The sequence below is a fragment of the Medicago truncatula genome, chromosome 5, assembly GCF_003473485.1.
Source record: "Medicago truncatula cultivar Jemalong A17 chromosome 5, MtrunA17r5.0-ANR, whole genome shotgun sequence".
Taxonomy (NCBI): Eukaryota; Viridiplantae; Streptophyta; class Magnoliopsida; order Fabales; family Fabaceae; genus Medicago; species Medicago truncatula.
Genome location: NC_053046.1, coordinates 24,832,198 through 24,850,951, shown reverse-complemented (window position 1 = coordinate 24,850,951; position 18,754 = coordinate 24,832,198). Strand labels below are relative to the sequence as shown.

General features: G+C 31.8%; 2 protein-coding genes and 1 long non-coding RNA gene across 3 annotated transcripts; 1 reads left to right on the top strand and 2 right to left on the bottom strand.

The window, feature by feature from the left end:
- Positions 1-1,253: 1,253 nt before the first annotated feature.
- On the bottom strand, positions 1,254-2,128 carry LOC120580666 (L10-interacting MYB domain-containing protein-like). The gene is made up of 3 exons (XM_039834703.1): positions 1,994-2,128; positions 1,783-1,857; positions 1,254-1,682 (listed from the first exon to the last, which is right to left on the bottom strand). Exons 1-3 carry the CDS (start codon positions 2,126-2,128, stop codon positions 1,254-1,256), a joined length of 639 nt encoding a protein of 212 aa, XP_039690637.1.
- A 4,200-nt stretch (positions 2,129-6,328) lies between these two features.
- Positions 6,329-13,536, top strand: LOC11406056 (uncharacterized). The gene is made up of 3 exons (XR_003012251.2): positions 6,329-6,560; positions 6,666-7,273; positions 12,891-13,536. It is a non-coding gene; the product is annotated as an uncharacterized lncRNA (long non-coding RNA).
- A 416-nt stretch (positions 13,537-13,952) lies between these two features.
- Positions 13,953-15,191, bottom strand: LOC11411188 (probable xyloglucan galactosyltransferase GT14). Its single transcript, XM_003614503.2, has one exon. It carries the CDS (start codon positions 15,189-15,191, stop codon positions 13,953-13,955), a length of 1,239 nt encoding a protein of 412 aa, XP_003614551.2.
- Between the last annotated feature and the right edge of the window lie 3,563 nt (positions 15,192-18,754).

Genomic DNA, 18,754 nt, shown 5'->3' with positions numbered 1-18,754 from the left:
TAGTGCAAAGTTTATGAAAAATATTTTTTTCCATTCGAAACATCTCATAACAACGAGTGGGATTTCCTTACAATACTTCTTTCACCCATGCATGCCCTGTTAGCTCACTAGTTCTACATGGCTCTTTACATAAATGTTTCACAACATACTCACCCATTAGTGCAGCCACTAAAGAAGCTTGTTCAAAAAAATCATCGTCTTCATTTGATTCTTCATTCCAATAGTTCATTTTGCAATGAGATTTGGCTACTGTCAAAGGTAAACAATTAGTAAGAAAAAACAAAAAAAAAAAATTAATTTAATATATCAGGAGCTATCTTGAATGTCACACAATCTAAAACATGCTTTGAAACATAAGAAATCATAAAAAACATAACAATGATCAGAACAATCAGAAATCATGGCATTTGAATTATAGAAAAATATAGTGCAGGAGCTTTGTAGAAGGTACTAGCAATGTAAATAAGTTTCTAGCAAAGTAACTCTTATGTATTGCATTTTACAGCAAACTACCTAGTGCAACCCATATGTTAGTTTTCTTTATTGTGTATATCTGTGCATTTTGCAGCAAACTACCAAGTGCAACCCACATGTTATGTTTCTTATGTCTGCAGACCGAAACACCAGAAGGAAGAGGCAGTCCAATTAACAGCAAGTGAATGGTCTTTTAAAAATTAAACATTACTAGCAAGTGCATAATATAGTGCAGAAATCATAACAACATTGCAAATAACTGCAATCTAAAACAAATATAGTGCCGAATATAGTGACAAATATAGTGCAGAAATCATAACAACATTGCAAATAACTATGATCTGGACAATCCTTTCACACAATCTAAAAGGGTGGTAAAAACTGAACAAGGAAACCAGCAAATCAGAGCCAAAATACCAGTTAAAACTGAAGCAAAAAAAACAACATAAGTGAACCAAAAATACGAGCATAATTATCACACAACATAAGTCTTCATTAAGGGATAAAAAAATTACATAAGTTACTAGTACTTCATAAGAGTACTTCATGGTTACTACCACTTCTTAGATTACTTCCTAATTGAAAAGAAAAATATAATAGTACTTCATAGTTACTAGTACTTCCTAGATTACTTCTTAATTTAAAGATAACGGAACATTACAACATTAAAGACTAAACATAACAATACTTCATAGTTACTAGTACTTCATAGATTACTTCTTAATTTATAGTACTTCCTAGCTTAATTCCCATCACATCCTAGTCACATAGGTTCCAAATTACATAGTCATGAATGACAATGGGTTATCAATTGTATGCTTAAGCCAATTCAACCTCTTCTCCTCTGAACCTCGTAGGGAAATAAAAATCTCCCTTGCAGGCTTAAACATCAGCAAGTTGCAACACTGAGCATGCAAATAAAGATCATTTGAGATTTCATCCATGGTGTATAGCTCAACCATCACTTCACCAATAGATGCATTACCCACAACATCATTGCGAGAACGACATGTCTCTGCAATTAAACTAACAGCTTCAGCTAGCTTTGATGATGCACTTGCTTTTTTCTTACTTGGCTTGTTTGCTCTAATAGCTCTTTTCCTCTTCTCACCACTCTTTTGACCATCGGTTTTTTGTGAAGAATTCAGTCCAATATTTGCAAATTCAGTTGTTGCTCCAACACTTGCATCCTCGCTATCGCCAGCCTTCTACAGCCACTACATCATTATCATCATTATCATCATCTTCAAACACACATGGCAATACCCCACATGATGGTGCCTAAGTGTACTCTCCATTGGCCACTACATCCTTAAAAAGTGTGGTTAAATCATTGGCGAATGGAAGCCCCTTGTTCCTAAATTTTTCATAAAGAGGGTTTTCCTGCATTTTCATAACTCACATCATATAAGAAACACGGGTATACATATCTAAGGTTTACGAAATAACAATTTTTTCTATTACATACCAGTTGTTTGGTGTCCCATCACTCATCAGGTGCTACAACAGTGTTGTTCACCGGATCCCACCCTAATCCAGTTTCTCTCCCAAATAAGTTATACCATGCTCTCCAATCCTTTCTCAGACTGTCATACCTATTCTTTAATTGAGCCTTCTCATACTTCAGTCTGGTTAAATTATGAAATCGGGCCATAATATTTTTCCACCCTTTTTTTGTAAAGCTCGCACCAACACGTTCTCGCTTGGAAACTTGCTCCAAACATGCTTTCACAAAGTTTTCAGTTGACTTATAATCCCAAATAGTTTTTTTTTCCTGCCCCCTATCATTAGGTGAGGAGGAACCCACAACATTTTGTATTCATGATAATATGATAATTTATGATTGAATTGAGTATTTATATGCTTGAAATATGATGAATTGTGTGAAAATGTCAAAATAGGCGATTTTGTGAAAATATACGAACTTTGTCAAAATGAGTTTTCTTAATCGGATAAATTGCAAATGATTTTACAAACATGATAACAATATGAAATAAGAATGAAACATGTTGGGTGTTTGATATTTTGATTATCATGATGTGGTTATATGTCGTCTTTTATGCATAATTTGTGTTCTGTTAGTGTTAGCCTGTAATTTCGACAGACTCATTAAATATGTTCAACACTTGTTTGACCTTTAACTTTGCAGGAATCGAAAGCTTTCTCATTTCAATTTGAGGATTTCGACAAGATGGCATGTCGAGCGCGCATAGTCAGCATTTCGAAAGAACAAGGCTGAAAGTGCAATCATATCGAACTGAAACATTCAAGGCGGGAAAAAATGATTTCAAGATCAAGAGTGGTCCCCTTATTGGAAATGTGGGGACACGCGGTTGTCCAAGATGGAGAAAGTGCTGATCATGGGATTAGTGCTCTGCCACTTATTTTTTTAGGTATAAATAAGAGTTTCCAAGTCGGAAATGGGTCGCAAATCATTTAAAGAAATTCTACAACACTCAAACTACCGATGTCTAGGAAAATGAGTTATACAGAATGTATGTAAACTGATTTGTAGACCACTTTACTTTTAATGCAATGCATTTTAACAAGTTTGATATTGCAAGTAACACCAAGTTGTTTGTGTATGCATTTGATAAGTGGTAAATCTATGGCTCGTGCTAGTTCATCCTCTTCACAATCATCTTCACAAGCACAATCTTTACAAGCGACTTCTCCTTTGAGAGATTTAAACGTGTCAATCTATGTGGGGGAAACCATGGCTATGCTAGTTTCGTCGAAAATGGGAGTAACTGCTCCCTTAACCGTTTCGACGTCCTCTCCAATGACACAACCATAAATAGGAACCTTTGTTCCCCCATTCACTGGTAGTGTTCCTTCAATTACCAATATTCCAAGTTCTCCTTTAGCTAGGCCTCAACTTGATGATCGAAACACAATTATGCACAACTTTCCTAGGGAACAACTGTATGGTATGCCAACTTCGATAATGACAAATGTACATAATAGTGCGTCAGCATTTGCAGACCAAGCAAATCCGTTCACAATGCACAACATACATAGTCCTTCAAGTTCTAGCATTTTTGGTCGAAATACTCTACCAGTCTTAACGACAGGTTCGATGAACTTGTTAATACAACAAATAGATGAGAGTAATCACGAAATGGTTAATTTGTTGACACAACAAATTGGTATCGTGTTTAATCCTTTGATACGGAAAAAAAACGGAGTTACCAAGCTTTAACAAAATAAATGGGGAGGATAATAGGTTTCTTTTCTCTTCCACAACCTGTTTACCAACCGGTTCCATAGGTCCAAAACCAACAACTGTTGCGGTTGATCGAACCAGTGGTTCAGAGACCACAACCTGTTCCTCGACCCCAACCGATCGAACCAATGATTCAAGGTCAACCTGAGGTGGTCTTGTTAGATATAAATAATGATGCCGATGAAGTTGTTAGGAATGTGCAACAACAAAACATAGGAGCACATAACAATATAGCCAATTTGGTCGAAAATATAATGGCTCAAAATGGTTTAAATATTGGATTACATAGGCCAAACTTTGTTTCTCCTTTGTCGGAATTGGTATTACAGTCTGAACTTCCTAGGGGTTACAAAATTCCTAAGTTCACCAAATTTTCAGGTGATATCAGTGAGTTTCCTGTTGAACATATCACACGATATTTGACAGAGGCAGTCGAATGACTAAAGGCTGAGAAATCCAGAACTCAGAAATATGACAAAAGAGAAAAGGTTTCTTATATCGGATCAGACGGAAGCAACCAAGAATTCGACATAGCCTTTGGCGATGTCGAAACAAAGGAGGTTGACATTTCTGAACTAAGACCAGGGGCCCCTTATACGTGTAAATCGTTAAGGCCCTCAGATGGGAATAATCCTATCGAACCAAGCAATGAAAGATATGTTCCCAAGACATATACGTTCGACGTAACCAAATGCGACGAGATTTATGATCTCTTAGTTGCTGATGGTCAAGTGGTAGCACCTAAGGATTTAAAAATCCCACTACTGGAGCAACGTAAGAAAATAGGTTTTTGTAAATACCACAATTATTTGGGACATAACACCTCATGATGTTCCCTTTTCAGGGATTTGGTTCAGAAAGGTCTCAATGAAGGCAAATTGAAGTTTAGAGACAAACCAAAGCCTCAAATGCAAGTAGACTCTGATCCTTTGAAAGATGAGAGTATGATGTACACTGATATTACAGGCTGCAATATGGTCGAAGCAATCATTGATATTGTCGAAAATCTATTTGTCGAAGCAGAAGTAGGAGCAGAGGCCGATGTTGCAGAATGTCAAATGGTGGACATCACTAAAGATGCAGAATACGTCGAAAAGACTACTCCATAGGCCTTAGTTCGACGCGGAGTTAAAGACAGCCTATCCTACAGCTGAAGAAGAATTGATTGACTTCCTCAATCGATGTAGGCTGAAGAATTATGAGGTAATGTTTTGCCTTCGATGTAGTGCTGTATTTGACAAAGAGGCAACTAAAGGCGTTGAAAGTTCTATCCCAAACCCTAAGAAAAGAGGGAAATGGTATGGTGATCATAGACCTAAGTTTTCCTTTACAAAGAGTTCCATTCATTAATAACTCTTCTACCACCAATTACGTCAACAAAGGTGGTAAAGGAAAAGCTTTGGTTCCTTATGCACCTAACCAGAAATGGGTTCAGTCGACCCATAAGAATGTGCAACATGGGAAGAACAATGTGGTGAAAAGAAGCAATAGTACTATTGTTGACAACAAAAATGGTACTGCCTTTGAGTCAAAGAAGTATGCTTACAACAACAACTACAAAGGAAAGAACCCCATGACAAGGACTCAATGGAGAAGGTACCAGAGGTCCAAAAAAGGCGTTGCTGCAAGCCTTGAAGACAAACTGTTGACCCAAATGATGGTCAAAGAATGGTCGAATCAAGAAGAAGACCAACATAATAAAGGTTGTCTCTTCCCCTAGTCAAAGAGGATTCTGATGAAGATGATGAATTGGGTTCAAAGTTTATGGATTCAGAACCAGACTTCGACTTCATATGCAATGTGGTCTCAATTTTGCCAGCTTAATATGATATGGTATCTGAAGTCGATGATTCAGAGGAAGAAGAGTTCGATCCAAATTAGGACATGGAGTAAATCAAATAATTTATGTCAATGATAATGATGAAGAAATCATGCATTTACAATTCTGTATACTTTTTAGGCTTAATTACTCTTTTGGTCCCTTAACTTATTTTTTGGTTTCGTTTTGGTCCCTTAACTATTAAAAGTTTTGTTTTGGTCCCTTAACTTACTTTTTGGTTTCATTTTGGTCCCTTAACTATTAAAAGTTTCTTTTTGGTCCTTTAACTTACTTTTTGGTTTCATTTTGGTCCCTTAACTCTTCCTTCGTCAGCCTCTTTGGTCCTTTATGTTAGGATGAATGTATTAGAGTTAAGGGACCAAAATGAAACAAAAAAAATAAGTTAAGGGACCAAAACGAAACCAAAAAATAAGTTAAGGGACCAAAACGAAACTTTTAATAGTTAAGGGACCAAAAGAAAACCCAAAAATAAGTTATGGGACCGAAACGAAACTTTTAATAGTTAAGGAACCAAAACGAAATCAAAAAATAAGTTAAGGAACCAAAAGAGTAATTAAGCCTACTTTTTATTAGTGATAAAATGATTTTATATTTAAAAAATCCTTAAATATGTTAAACTTGTGTGTAATTATCTTGTGATTATAATTATGCATGAACGACATTTTTTTTAAAATTTCCCCTTTATATTTCCATATGTTGAAAAGTTAATTAGAAAATGATTATTAATTATTACCAAGTTTTTTTATGTTACCCATATATTAGATGTGCTAAAGAGACAATCACTACACCTTAATATCCTTAAGAGACAATTTATAAATGTATGAAGGTTTTTAACAACTCGTTAAGTTATTAAAATATTTAATTGTTTTTAGCACAACACACACTTTCTACACTATAAGATCATCAACTCATATTCTATTTGTAACATGTAAAGATATAAAAATATGTCTAATACTCTCATGTTTGTTATTACTTTTATTGTATTGGTTACCCTATTTCTTGGTCCAAAGAATGTTTATGGTGAGCTACTTCTTCAAGCTTTTCAAATTTCCTTATTTTGTTTGTAGTTACTGAATATTTTTTATTTTTTTTAGTAACATTATTTTACTCAATTTTACATTACAGCATTTCAACCATGTGTCACTACTGCTGATTGTATGAAGACATTGAAGACTGATGAGAATATCTGGTATGAATGCATTAATGATTTTTGTATACCATTTCCAATTCCGAAAGGAAGAAAGTAGATTTACTCCGTAAATGGAAGAACAAGCAATTATGCTAGCAATAAATATATGAAATATATACCATATACAAAAATATTTCATGGTTTCCATCTAGTTAATCTTCACGCACACAATAATTGTATTTTTATATTTATCTTATAATTTATAATTTTACAATCCTTGCAATTATTGCTTTCTACTCGAAGATGTTGGTAATGAAATGAAACAAAGCACTAAATAATATAATAATAAGATTATTTTTTCTTTCCAATATAATTCCACCAAGAAAAATGATACACTTTTAATTTTCGAAACAGTTCAAGTCATATTTCATGATGAAAGAGTCCATTAGTTAAATTATTTCTTCTAAGAAGGAACTGTATTGATTATAATTATTAAAAAATATTCGTTTAGAAGTTATGCAAGATGAAACTATACTCATACAACTTATGAAGCCTTTTAGAGAATGGATTTTGACTTCGATTGTGGTACTCGATGGGAACTCAGGTGAAATCTATGTTGTTTTTCACTCATGAATGCTTTTATTTTGCCCAAACCAGAACACGTCAGCAATTGAAACACACACGATATATATATATATATATATATACCCCTCTATCCCAAATTATATGTCACTTTATAATACCAATGAAATATTAATGTTACTTTTTCTATTATATCTTTAACTATTTATTACTTTTTCTTCTTTCAATTCTTTCATTTATCTTTCTCATATCATTTATTAAGGATAATTTTATAAAATAACTCATAATATCTTTTTCCAACACATATTAATTACATTTCTTAATATGTGTGAAATGCCCAAAACATCATACAATTTAGAACGAAGGAAGTATATATATATATATATATATATATATATATATATATATATATATATATATATATATATATCGGTGTTGCTATAACACACCCATCCATTTTTAGGAAGGTGTGCAGTAGCATGTAACACCTTTTTAATTGGACATTAAAAACCCTTTTCTCTCTCTTCAATTGTGACCTATTGAATGCCTCTTAAAGTAATTTTCATACCCAAACCTCAATTTCTCTCTCTTGCTCTCATTTCTTTCGGCCAATCATTCTGGTGGATAGAAGAAAAGCTGGTACATTTATTTTTTTAATAAAGAAAAGCTGGTACTTTTCGTTCCTCTTTGGCATTAAGAAAAAAAACCCAACAATTGCAACGTTATTTATATTTTTTTGACGTTGGCTTTGTTATTAACACATATATTGTACCATTAAAAAAAAAACTCAGCTTTGTACCAAAAGAAAAAATAAATCTTACCAAAAAAAAAAAAACTCAACACAAACCAGTTATTATTATTTCAACAGTTAAATAGCAAGTTAGGTTGCTTCAAAAAAAAAATAGTAAGTTAGGACAAAAAGTTATCATTTAAATGTCAAAGAACCACATGAACTAGATTTTCTTCCTTCTTTGAACCAAAAATCCTCTGGCTGAGACATGAGAGAGAAAATGGGGATTGGGTATGAAAATTACTTTAGAGACATTTAATAGATAACAATTAAAGAGAGAGAAAAGAGTTTTTTTAGTGTCCAAATAATAAGGTATTGTATGCTGATGTACACCTTCATAAAAATAAATGGGTGTGTTATAGCAATACCATATTATATATATATATGGATTTGATAGAACAAATCCACTAGTTTTTACGTGAGAGTGTTTTAGCAAATTACACGTGTATTTAGCTACTTTTTAGTTATAATTTGTTAAAACACACCTTTTAAAAAATAAGTGGGTGTATTCTAGCAAATGTCTGTAGGAGTTGCTAACATACACCCACTTCTTTTTTTAAAAGGAGTGTTGTAGCAACATTCACCTTAAGATGTATTTAACAACTTTTTAATTATATATTTATTAAAACACACGTTAATAAAAATTAATGAGTTTATCCTAACAAACCCCATATATATGGGCATATCCTGTGAGAATGCATTTCTTATATGAGAATGGTGAGAATATTTATGAATTCTCTGATCAAAAACAGATGATTGAGATTAAAAGCCTCATATATGCCTTCTCCTTATTCTATTCCTTCTCATAAACCCATTCAACTTCATCTTCTCCAACCCTCAAAGTTTTTCAATTGCAACGTTCCGTTTTTGGAAATGATCGAACAGTATAATTGATAGTAATCCAGCAACAATCCTCTTTTTCTTTATTGAATTGTAAATAAATCAGTTCCATTCTGGTAGAAATTTCCCAAATCCTATTTTCCCCAAATTTCCCATACTGCTAGCTTTTTTTATTCCAATTGACTATGATCTCTCTCTGTAGTGTAATTCTCAATTTGGCTATATCAAGAACAATAAATCTCCTGAATTATTATGGTGTTTTTTTAATTTTTGATGGTTTTTCATAATATCGAAAGGAAAAAAAACTGAAATTCCGTGACATTAAGGAGACATCTGCATTTTATTTATTTCTTTCTTTCTGGAGAGTTGTTTTTAATTTGAAGGCGTTGCTATAGAATCAGTAGGAGAACAACATCATAGACTATGGTGGGTTGGAGAAGATGAAGTTGAATGGGAATAGAATAAGGAGAGGCACATATGAGGCTTTTAATCTCAATCATCTCTTTTTGATCAGAGGGTTCATAAATATTCTCACGATTCTCATATAAGAAATGCATTCTCACAGGATATGCCCCCTATATATATATATATATATATATATATAAGTCAGAATCCGTTGACACCAGGTGTCAATGAATTCGTTGACACCAAATCTTAACTGTTGATTTCTTTTGATCTAAAGACTTATATTTATTCATTAAGAATATAATGTGAACCACATAAGAGTATATGTAGAATATCTTTTTGCGATTTTCATTTCCTAATTTATTTCATCGGTTTTCTCTTTCTATATTTGCGATTTACATTCCATTAATAACTTTGTTCTATGTGTGCAGCAAACATAAGTAAAGTTTTTCTATAAAAAAAGGGTTAATTTCTCAGAAAAATAATAATTACTTATTCTTCATTTTGTTCCAATGCCAAGATTCAACCTTTTCTATTTGCAGATGATAACTCGTTTTCTATAAGCTCCATTATTTCTTTTTCTTAATCTTATGCCAACCTTTTCTTTAAGCCATGTTTCTTCTTCTTCTTCTTAATCTTATGCTATTTTTTATTGTTACAATCTTATGTTACTAAAATGGCCTTCATGTTTTTCTACTAATTAAAAATTTTAAAGGAAAAAAATTGAACGAAAGCAATTTAAAAAATAATTTGGCACAAATAATGGCAAGTCAACCGTATTGAGGACATGAAATTCATAACAACAATGTATTGCCACCGATGAATTGAAGTGCTGTTCTACTTGTTCAACAAGTTCAATGCATAATTTTTTTTTTTTACATAATAATGCTTGTTAATTTAATCTTGCTAATTTATGGTAGAATGCAATTATACAGGTTACAATCTCATTATGAAAAGAGAGAGAATTCGATGCAACAAATTAGGAAATGAAAATCATAATAAATATGGTATTACTTTTAAGTGGTTAAATATTAGCCTTTTGATCAAATGAAATTAACGATTAAGATTTGGTGTCAACGAATCCGTTGACACCTGATATCAACGGATCTGACTATACAGAGTGTATCAAGTGAGAGGAAATTTTATAATGAGAGCATTATATAACGAAACGAAATCCATGAAGATTTTGAAAAGATTGTTTTTCTTCTTCTTTAAATTGAAAGTAGATTACATCTAAAAGATGAACAGAATGAAAAAAAAAATCGTATTACTCAAACTTCTTTTTGGTGTGATTCCAAAAGTGGATTCGCTTATTGATTAAAAACTAGATTTGATCTGAAAAAGAAAGCCTAATAGCAACAGGGAGAGAAAACGGCGGAGAGAAGAAGCACACAAAGGGGAATGAAAAAGAAAATAGGCTGTAGTTTTTAAAATTAGGTAGAACAATAAAGATTAATCTAAGGGTTGAGATTTATCCCTCTCATTTCTCATTTAAAATGTCCTCTCATTTGATACATCCTATATATATATATATAGGCAAATTCTATGGTACACCCAATAAATTTGGGTGTATCGGTACACCAAGTTGTAAAATTAATAATAAATGAGTTGTTTTTTTGAAGAAAAATAATTACTATTTTCTATCATTGACAACTAAGATAATTAAATTTTATTTACCAAAAGCTTCGACGAAATAAAATTTAATTTTTAATAATTTTTATTACTCATAACAATGAATATTGATTATTTTTTATGACAAAATGTAATTTTTTTAATATGATCATTATAAACAATGAAATGATGGTTTTTCTTATGAAATGATGTTTTTTAAAATATGAATATTGAAAAATACCTTTTTATTTCATTAAAGTGATCGTTAATTTATATATTTTGTGAAACAAGAGTACCGGTACACTCAAAATTGTGAGTGTACCATAGATTATCAAAGGACTGGTGCAAAAACAAATACGGGAGTAAACAAAAAAAATCTAGGATTTGAAGGTGAGAAAAATACACAAGAAAGGGGGTGAATTGTGCAAGAATTTTCGTGGCTTTCTTTTTCTTTGGTTTAATAGTCTGATTAGAATCTAAGGTGTACCGATACTGATGCAAAGTCTGAGTGCAGCGGATAAGATACAAAACACAAATATAAAGAGATAGGGAGAGAGAAAGAAGACACACAACAATTTTATCCTGGTTTCTCCTGCAATCTAGGAGTAGTCCAGTCCCCTTGCACTTACAAGGGATTTCACTATAGTCACAACTGATTACAAATTTCTCAAGGACAATTCCAAGAGACTTCTCTATGCTCACTTGAATCTTCATTCTTGGTCTTCCGAAAGTTTTCACAAATCTTCGGATGTTCTTGATTTGCCGATTTGCATGATTTCTTCGTGAATTACTTCAACCACCGCCCACCCCCCTTAAATGGCCATGTTTCGGGGAAACTAGAATTACATACTTAAATATAGAAAACATTACAAAAGTTCCGAAATCATAGGCAATCGCTCTAATACTTCTCCTTTTTGCTAATAAAACCTATCGAAAATGACTGAAAAACATGCGAATAATAACGTAAGATGACCTGTCATTACCAGCCAATCCTTCTGAGTTCCAATTATAGATGCAATTCCTGAAGGAAATACTGAAGTTGGAGATTCTGAAGAAGAAGAAGCCCATGATAATTCAGAAGAAGCTGCTCAATCTAGAAGCACCTTCAAATATAAGTCATCTCATCCAGAGGAACTAATAATTGGAAGTAAAGATACTCCAATAAGGACAAGTTCAGCATTCAGGAATGAATCTTTGATAAGACTAATCTCTCAAATTGAGCATACCTCTATTGATGAAGCGTTGACAGATGATGGATGGATTGTAGCCATGCAAGAATAACTAAGTCACTTCCAAAGATATGATATCTGGGATTTAGTTTCCAAAACCCCCTCCTATAATAAGAATTTAACCGGTGGATAGTTAACACTTAACATCTTTGTAAAAATCTCTGGTTTCAAATTATAACCGTTTCAAGAACTGCATCAGATGATTTCTGTCACACTCGTTCAAATTCTCTTGTTAGACATTAACATTTCAAAACCCGCAAATCTCAATCTGCCACATATGAAATGAAAAATCTTACCTTTAACCATCTCTCAACTGTGTATTGCAAATACCTTTCAATTAGTATTTTTGGAGTAACTTGAAACTCTATTAAGGTAGTTAGATATTATTAGGGAAAACAATTAAACCCAACCCTATTAGGCATACACCAAAAATACTTACAATGAGTGAGGTAAATACATATGCATTAACGAGTTCGGGCTTCAGCTCGGGTATTTACCTACAAATTTAAATGGATATGGATACGGGTGCAAACACTCTAATCCCTAGTTTGTCTGCAACCCGCACATAAATAGCTATATAATTATAATTTTATATAAAAGCAAAAATTAATTAATCTTTAATTTTTATATTTGTTGTACTATGCACCTGCATTTTATAATTTGAATGTCTTTTATTTGGCTAAATACTATAATTTGAGATATTTTACAAATTGATTTGAAAGATTTTCGATCATATTTTAATAATGGTGTAATTTTTTTGGTAGGATAATGGACGCGCGTAGGGGCCCATGGTGTTGGTTCCCACCGCGGGGCTACGGTAAAACTTTTCAATGACCTAGCTTCACTAACAAACCTTCGTCCATTTTAGGACGAAGATCAAACCGAACATCATCTGGATCCGAGCTGGAAGACGATGTCAACTCCCAACTTGCTCAACTGATCGAGGCAGTGCGTGAGCTTCAAGCACAAAATGTCGAAACAACAAAAACAAAATGAGGAACATCAACGTCAACAAGCTGAAGCCCAAGCTCGGGAGGCAGAGCTGAGACAACATTTGGAGGATCGAGAATGGGAACAGATGCCAACTACAGGAAGCCTCGGATTTTACTTGCTACTCGTGGAAGTGTTGCAGCTGTTAAATTTGCAAATCTTTGTCGCAAATTCATCTTTGCATTTTGTTGACAGAATAGTGTTTCCCAAGTATTCATCGTCGTCCAACCATTTAATTCGTGCTGATTTTGGCAATGGTGGAATGGCTGAACCTTCTATAATGCATCTACTTTTTTTTTAATGGCAAAATATATATAATTATATAAAAATAAAGAAAAACCAGATACAAAGAGGGGCAACCAATGTAAGACTCAACACCAATGTACCACCAATTAATGTATTACTTTTATAATGCAACTACTGTAACGCTCTTTTAAAGCTAAAAAATGCAACACCAATGTTTAATAATGTTAACACTTGTTCAAGTAACCAAGCTTACCAAGAGATCTAGACACTAATTTGATATACAAAATCTTAAGACGTTGAGTATATGAGACACAAATGTCTAATATATCATTCAATTAGCACGTTTATAGTCGACATGAGATGAGATAATACCACTAATTTGAATTCCAACAAAGTAAAACATTATATTAGATCAAAACTCAAACAAAATTAAAGATTTAAATCGTAAATCATAATTAAAGAAATGAAATATTTTGTTATCGTAAATACAAAAATAATGTGCCGACTCTCGAGAACAAATTACTCGAAAGAAAATGCAATTGTTAGAGGACAACAACTTCTACATGGAAAGAATTGCTGACATTTGTGATCTACCTTTTCATTTCTTCAATTCTTTGAAGAACTCCCTTAACAGCTACATCAAATGCATCATCAAGTGTCTCCAACCTAGAACTTGGATAACGGTATACAATCTTCGGAATTAATCTTATGACCTCATCTCTCATTTCCAACACTTCGCTTTCTTGTACATTAAACAATGTCTCATTGATCATCACTCTCTTCCTCTTGACATCAGTTTCAGGTATGAACACGGAGTAACTTGAATTATTTTTAGGAAAATGCCACATATATTGCTTATACGCTGAATGTGGATGAAAGAAAACAGGAATACAGCCGGCCAAAATCGAATCAAAAGTTGATCTTCTGGTAAAAGAATCACCAGGAGGTTGTAAACAAAAAACTGATTTCTGAAAAACATCCAGAACATGAACGGGATCGCCAAAATGATTTCCTACAAGTTTGCAACTCTTAGAAGATTGACAATGATCGATTAACTCGTTTCTAATTGAAGATGTTAAATTTGGCCTTGGAGCACCGACAAATGAAAACAAATATTCCCTTTTCCTATTTCTCATTTTCCTTTGCCACTCAAAAATCTCATCATCATTTGAAGGATGAAAATAAGTTGGATATGGAATTGCAAATTCATTCTCATATAAAGGAAACTCTTTATCAGCACACGATTCTATTAGTAAAATCGTAATGTTACTAGCTTCCGGCAGAAACATTAGCTTTGTTCCCCAATCTTCATCTTTATCGCTTCCTCTCCTAAAATCATATCCAACTCTTCCACCAACCATGAAATGATCCTTACCATACATTCGTTTCCATTGAGATTGTTGTGCTAACCATTTCACTAATTGATTCGGCGATTCATCTCTTATGGAAATATTAAATCCTCCCCAAAGATACCGACCTACATCGAGACCAGCGTAGTATGGTACATAAATTGCTGAAGCCAGTGATGAATCATTGGTTAAACACTTGTAGTCTTTCATTATGTTGTGAAAAATTACTTCAAGTGAAAATTGATGTGTTGCATACCAATTTTTCTTTGAAATAACAGTTTCATTTGATTCCTCAATAATCTTAGGCCCTAATCCTAAGTTTGATAAGTAAGGACACATATTTTCCCACTTAATGAGTGTGTTGCATCCTTTCAACAAGTCATCATTGAATCGACTAGGAAGATCATAGACATATATATATTGGCCTAAACAAGGGTCCAATTTTTTTGGTGCATGAAAAGTAGGGGAAACACCTTTCATAAAGTATTTAGAAAGGATAAGACAAGAAACACACAAAATAAAGGGTGAAATGAAAATCACAAACCAGTGTTTAACCAAGGACTTCTTCAACATGAGCATGTTCATCTTTTCTCTTTTTGGCCTTTTCAAGTTGAATGTAAGAGTTTCTTTTTCTCTATGATGATTTTGGAATAGGGAGAGGAAGAGTGATATTTTATTATAAGAAAAAAATAACAAAATTTGAGTGTTGACTGAAGATTCCATTAAAGGAAACAAAATAAAAACAGAATACTAAAATAGTATCTTCTTTAAAAAAATATTAATGAATAATATTCTTTTTTTGTATAAGAGGAAATGAGAATAAGATTTTATTATGGAAATCATTAAACGATTTGATTTAGAAGTATACAAGGTTTTTAAAAAACGTTCCTTAAAAAAAGGATGTAAAAATATATTTTTTTGCATATTATTGATAAGTGAAATGTATTTATTCATGTTTTTTGTTCGAATTTATTTTATTAATTTTTAATACTAAAATTGAAACAATTGCCATATTCATTGGATTACCTAAAATTGAACATCATAAAGTTTATTTATTTTTAGTAAATGTAAATTAAATATAAGACTTGTTTGTTAAGGATTAACAAAATTATTTGACATTCAATAGTTTAAAGAATATTATTAAGAGATTTATAAAAAAATAAATTGTGTTTGTTTATCGAAATAAAAATCACTTCTTAAAAAAAACTATTTACTTTGCTTGGATAAAACTATATAAAAGAAATTTTTTGTTACAAAATTATCTCCATCTTTTGATGCTTATTTTATTTTCTCTCCCCTCTACAAAAAGTATATTTTGAAAAAATGAAACGAACATATACAATACTCTGTTCCTTCAAAAAAAAAATATACAATACTCTGTAAAGTAGATACCGATATTTTTTTTTAAATTGTAACAGATGGATACAATAGTTTTTAAAAAGAATATATTTTTTAAAGGTAAAAATAGTGATTTTATTTCTTAAAGAAATTATACAAAACCCATCATAGGGCTCGTTTGTTACGGATTAAGATACATGTGATTTTGAAAAGCAAAAAGTTGAAGAATTATTTTGTAGTGATTTTATAAAAAATCAAAATCTATTTTTGTGTTTATTTATCTTAATCATAAAAAGAATATATTTTTTAGAGGTAAAAAATGTGATTTTATTTCTTAAAGAAATTATACAAAACCCATCGTAAGGCTCGTTTGTTACAGATTAAGATACATGTGATTTTGAAAATCAAAAACTTGAAGAATTATTTTGTAGTGATTTTATAAAAATCAAAATCTATTTTATGTTTATAATTATAATTATATAAAAAGAAATTCTTTGTTGCAAAATTACCTTAAATATTCGACCAATTGTTTTCTTTCCATTCTAAAAGGTAGGGATGTCAATGGGTATCTGTGTGTACGGGTAGATATCTGTCCAAGTCCCGTTGGATAAATATGGTACCGTGCCCGTCTCCATGCGGGTGGGTATCTCTATATGGGTAATCCACGGGTATTTAGATACCGAAGGATATTCACGGGTACCCATGAATTTTTTATTGTTTTTGTACAAAGAAAAATACTTTTTTAATTACCTACAAACTTCAACTTTTAAAGATCGATACATATTATATTTCATTCAAATTTTATACTTCATACCAAAATCGAACAAATATCATGATTCTTACACAATCCCAAACAAATTCATCATACCATAATATGTATATGATTCTTACATAATCCATACAAATTCTTGAAGTAAAATAGAAGGGTAAAAACATCCAAAATCCAAATAAACATCCAAAAAGTATAAAAACCTCCAAATAAAAGTTAGAAAAGACTAAAATCCAAAAGTCCCACAAGTCCTAGCTCAACTGGCAAAAATGCCGAAATTGTTAGGTCGGACGTCTTGACAGGGGTTCGAACCCCGACACCTCCACTTTGTGTGTGTGAGTTTATGATGATTTTGCCATTTCTTCTATGTACCAAAAAAAAAAAAGACTAAAATCCAAATAATCATCCAAAATACTAGGGTTTTTTTGAGATACCAAACTCATATACATACATACATATATTATATATATATATATATATATATATATATATATATATATATATATATATATATAGACACACACATGGATTCTTTAGTAACTTACTTAATTTATTAACGGGTATGGGTATCATCAAATCCATGTTCGTGTCCGTAAAGCAACGGGTATTTAAATACACGTTTATTTTTCCTGCAGGTACCCGTTTAGCTACTCATCCCGTATCCATGACGGAATTTATCCGCGGATATCCGCAGGCATGGGTTTTTTGCAACCCCTACTAAAAGGGAACTTTTGTTACAAAAAGACACAAAAAAAAAAAAAAAGGAAAAAAATTCAGAGGTGAGGAATGATTAGAATAAAGCATGAATGTGTTTTTGCTGGCAATTAATTTTTATAATTAGAGATTCCTAAAAAAAAAAAAAAAGTTTCATAATTAAAGAATAAATTATCAATTATCAATTTTTATTGGAGATTGTTTTTTACTCTAAGTATTTAACAGTGGAGAGTGAGTTATTATGGAAGAATTTGTTTAGAGAGTGAGTTATTATAGAAAATTTTCTTTTGATTATGAGTAAAGTTGTTTTAATTGGTTAAAATTTGTTTTAATTTATAATTTTTTATGAGAGAAATAACACCGGGATGTAGAAGCAAAAGACAGAAAAGAAAATAATTTATAATGACTTGTAACCAAAAAAAAAAAACTAAAATATGGTTCCCTTAAAAAAATTAAAAAATGGTAAAATTATATTTTTGGTAGAGTTTCATAATTAGAGAATAGAAGATTTATACTACTAATAGGATTAGGATGAATTACTATGGGCAGCAACATGGCTTCACCGAAGATTGTTAGATTGTAACAAAGTTTCCCTGCAATAGTGATTATATTTTTTTTTGTTGCAGGAAAACTTTATTACTTTTTTTGTTTGTTTGTAGATGAAGAGTTAAAGACTAAAAAACTCATACACATTAGAAAATTCATGGTTTAAAATTGGATGAAAGAGTTCAACCTAACAATTTCAACAATAGAAGCTGGATTTTATGGACGGTGTTTGTTCCTTCGTTGTAAACTAATAAGCACTGTTATGCATTATATATATTTTTTCGTTAGGGTTATCCAATCCAACCCATTGATTTTATTGTACGAATATTGCTTTTTACACTAACCATATTTACTAAACACATCAAGTATTATTTTTTCTTAAAGAATATATTAATTTCAGTTTTAAATGTGAGCGTAGCTTTATATGTTTCTTGACTACGAACTTTTTTAATTTTGAGTGACTGTAGACATAGACATAGACAATGAAATTACTTTTTTTTTTTTTTTAATAAAAGATGCTTTTTTTTTTAGCAATTTAATAAAAGATGCTAGCAAATAGAGATCGAACTTCTGGTTTTCTCTCCTAGGGTTCTTCCACTGATCATCATTGAAATTCCTTTGTGTGTTGGAGTTAATTTTACGTGTGTTTGCATATGTCAATTGGCACTCCGATTCA

Coding starts and splice junctions, on each gene's coding strand:
- LOC120580666 (XM_039834703.1), bottom strand. CDS start 2,128: ATGGCCCGATTTCATAATTTAACCAGACTGAAGTATGAGAAGGCTCAA. Junction 1,858..1,993: donor CTGGATTAGGGTGGGATCCG/GTGAACAACACT, acceptor ATGAAAATGCAG/GAAAACCCTCTTTATGAAAA. Junction 1,683..1,782: donor TAACCACACTTTTTAAGGAT/GTAGTGGCCAAT, acceptor TAGTGGCTGTAG/AAGGCTGGCGATAGCGAGGA.
- LOC11411188 (XM_003614503.2), bottom strand. CDS start 15,191: ATGAAAGGTGTTTCCCCTACTTTTCATGCACCAAAAAAATTGGACCCT.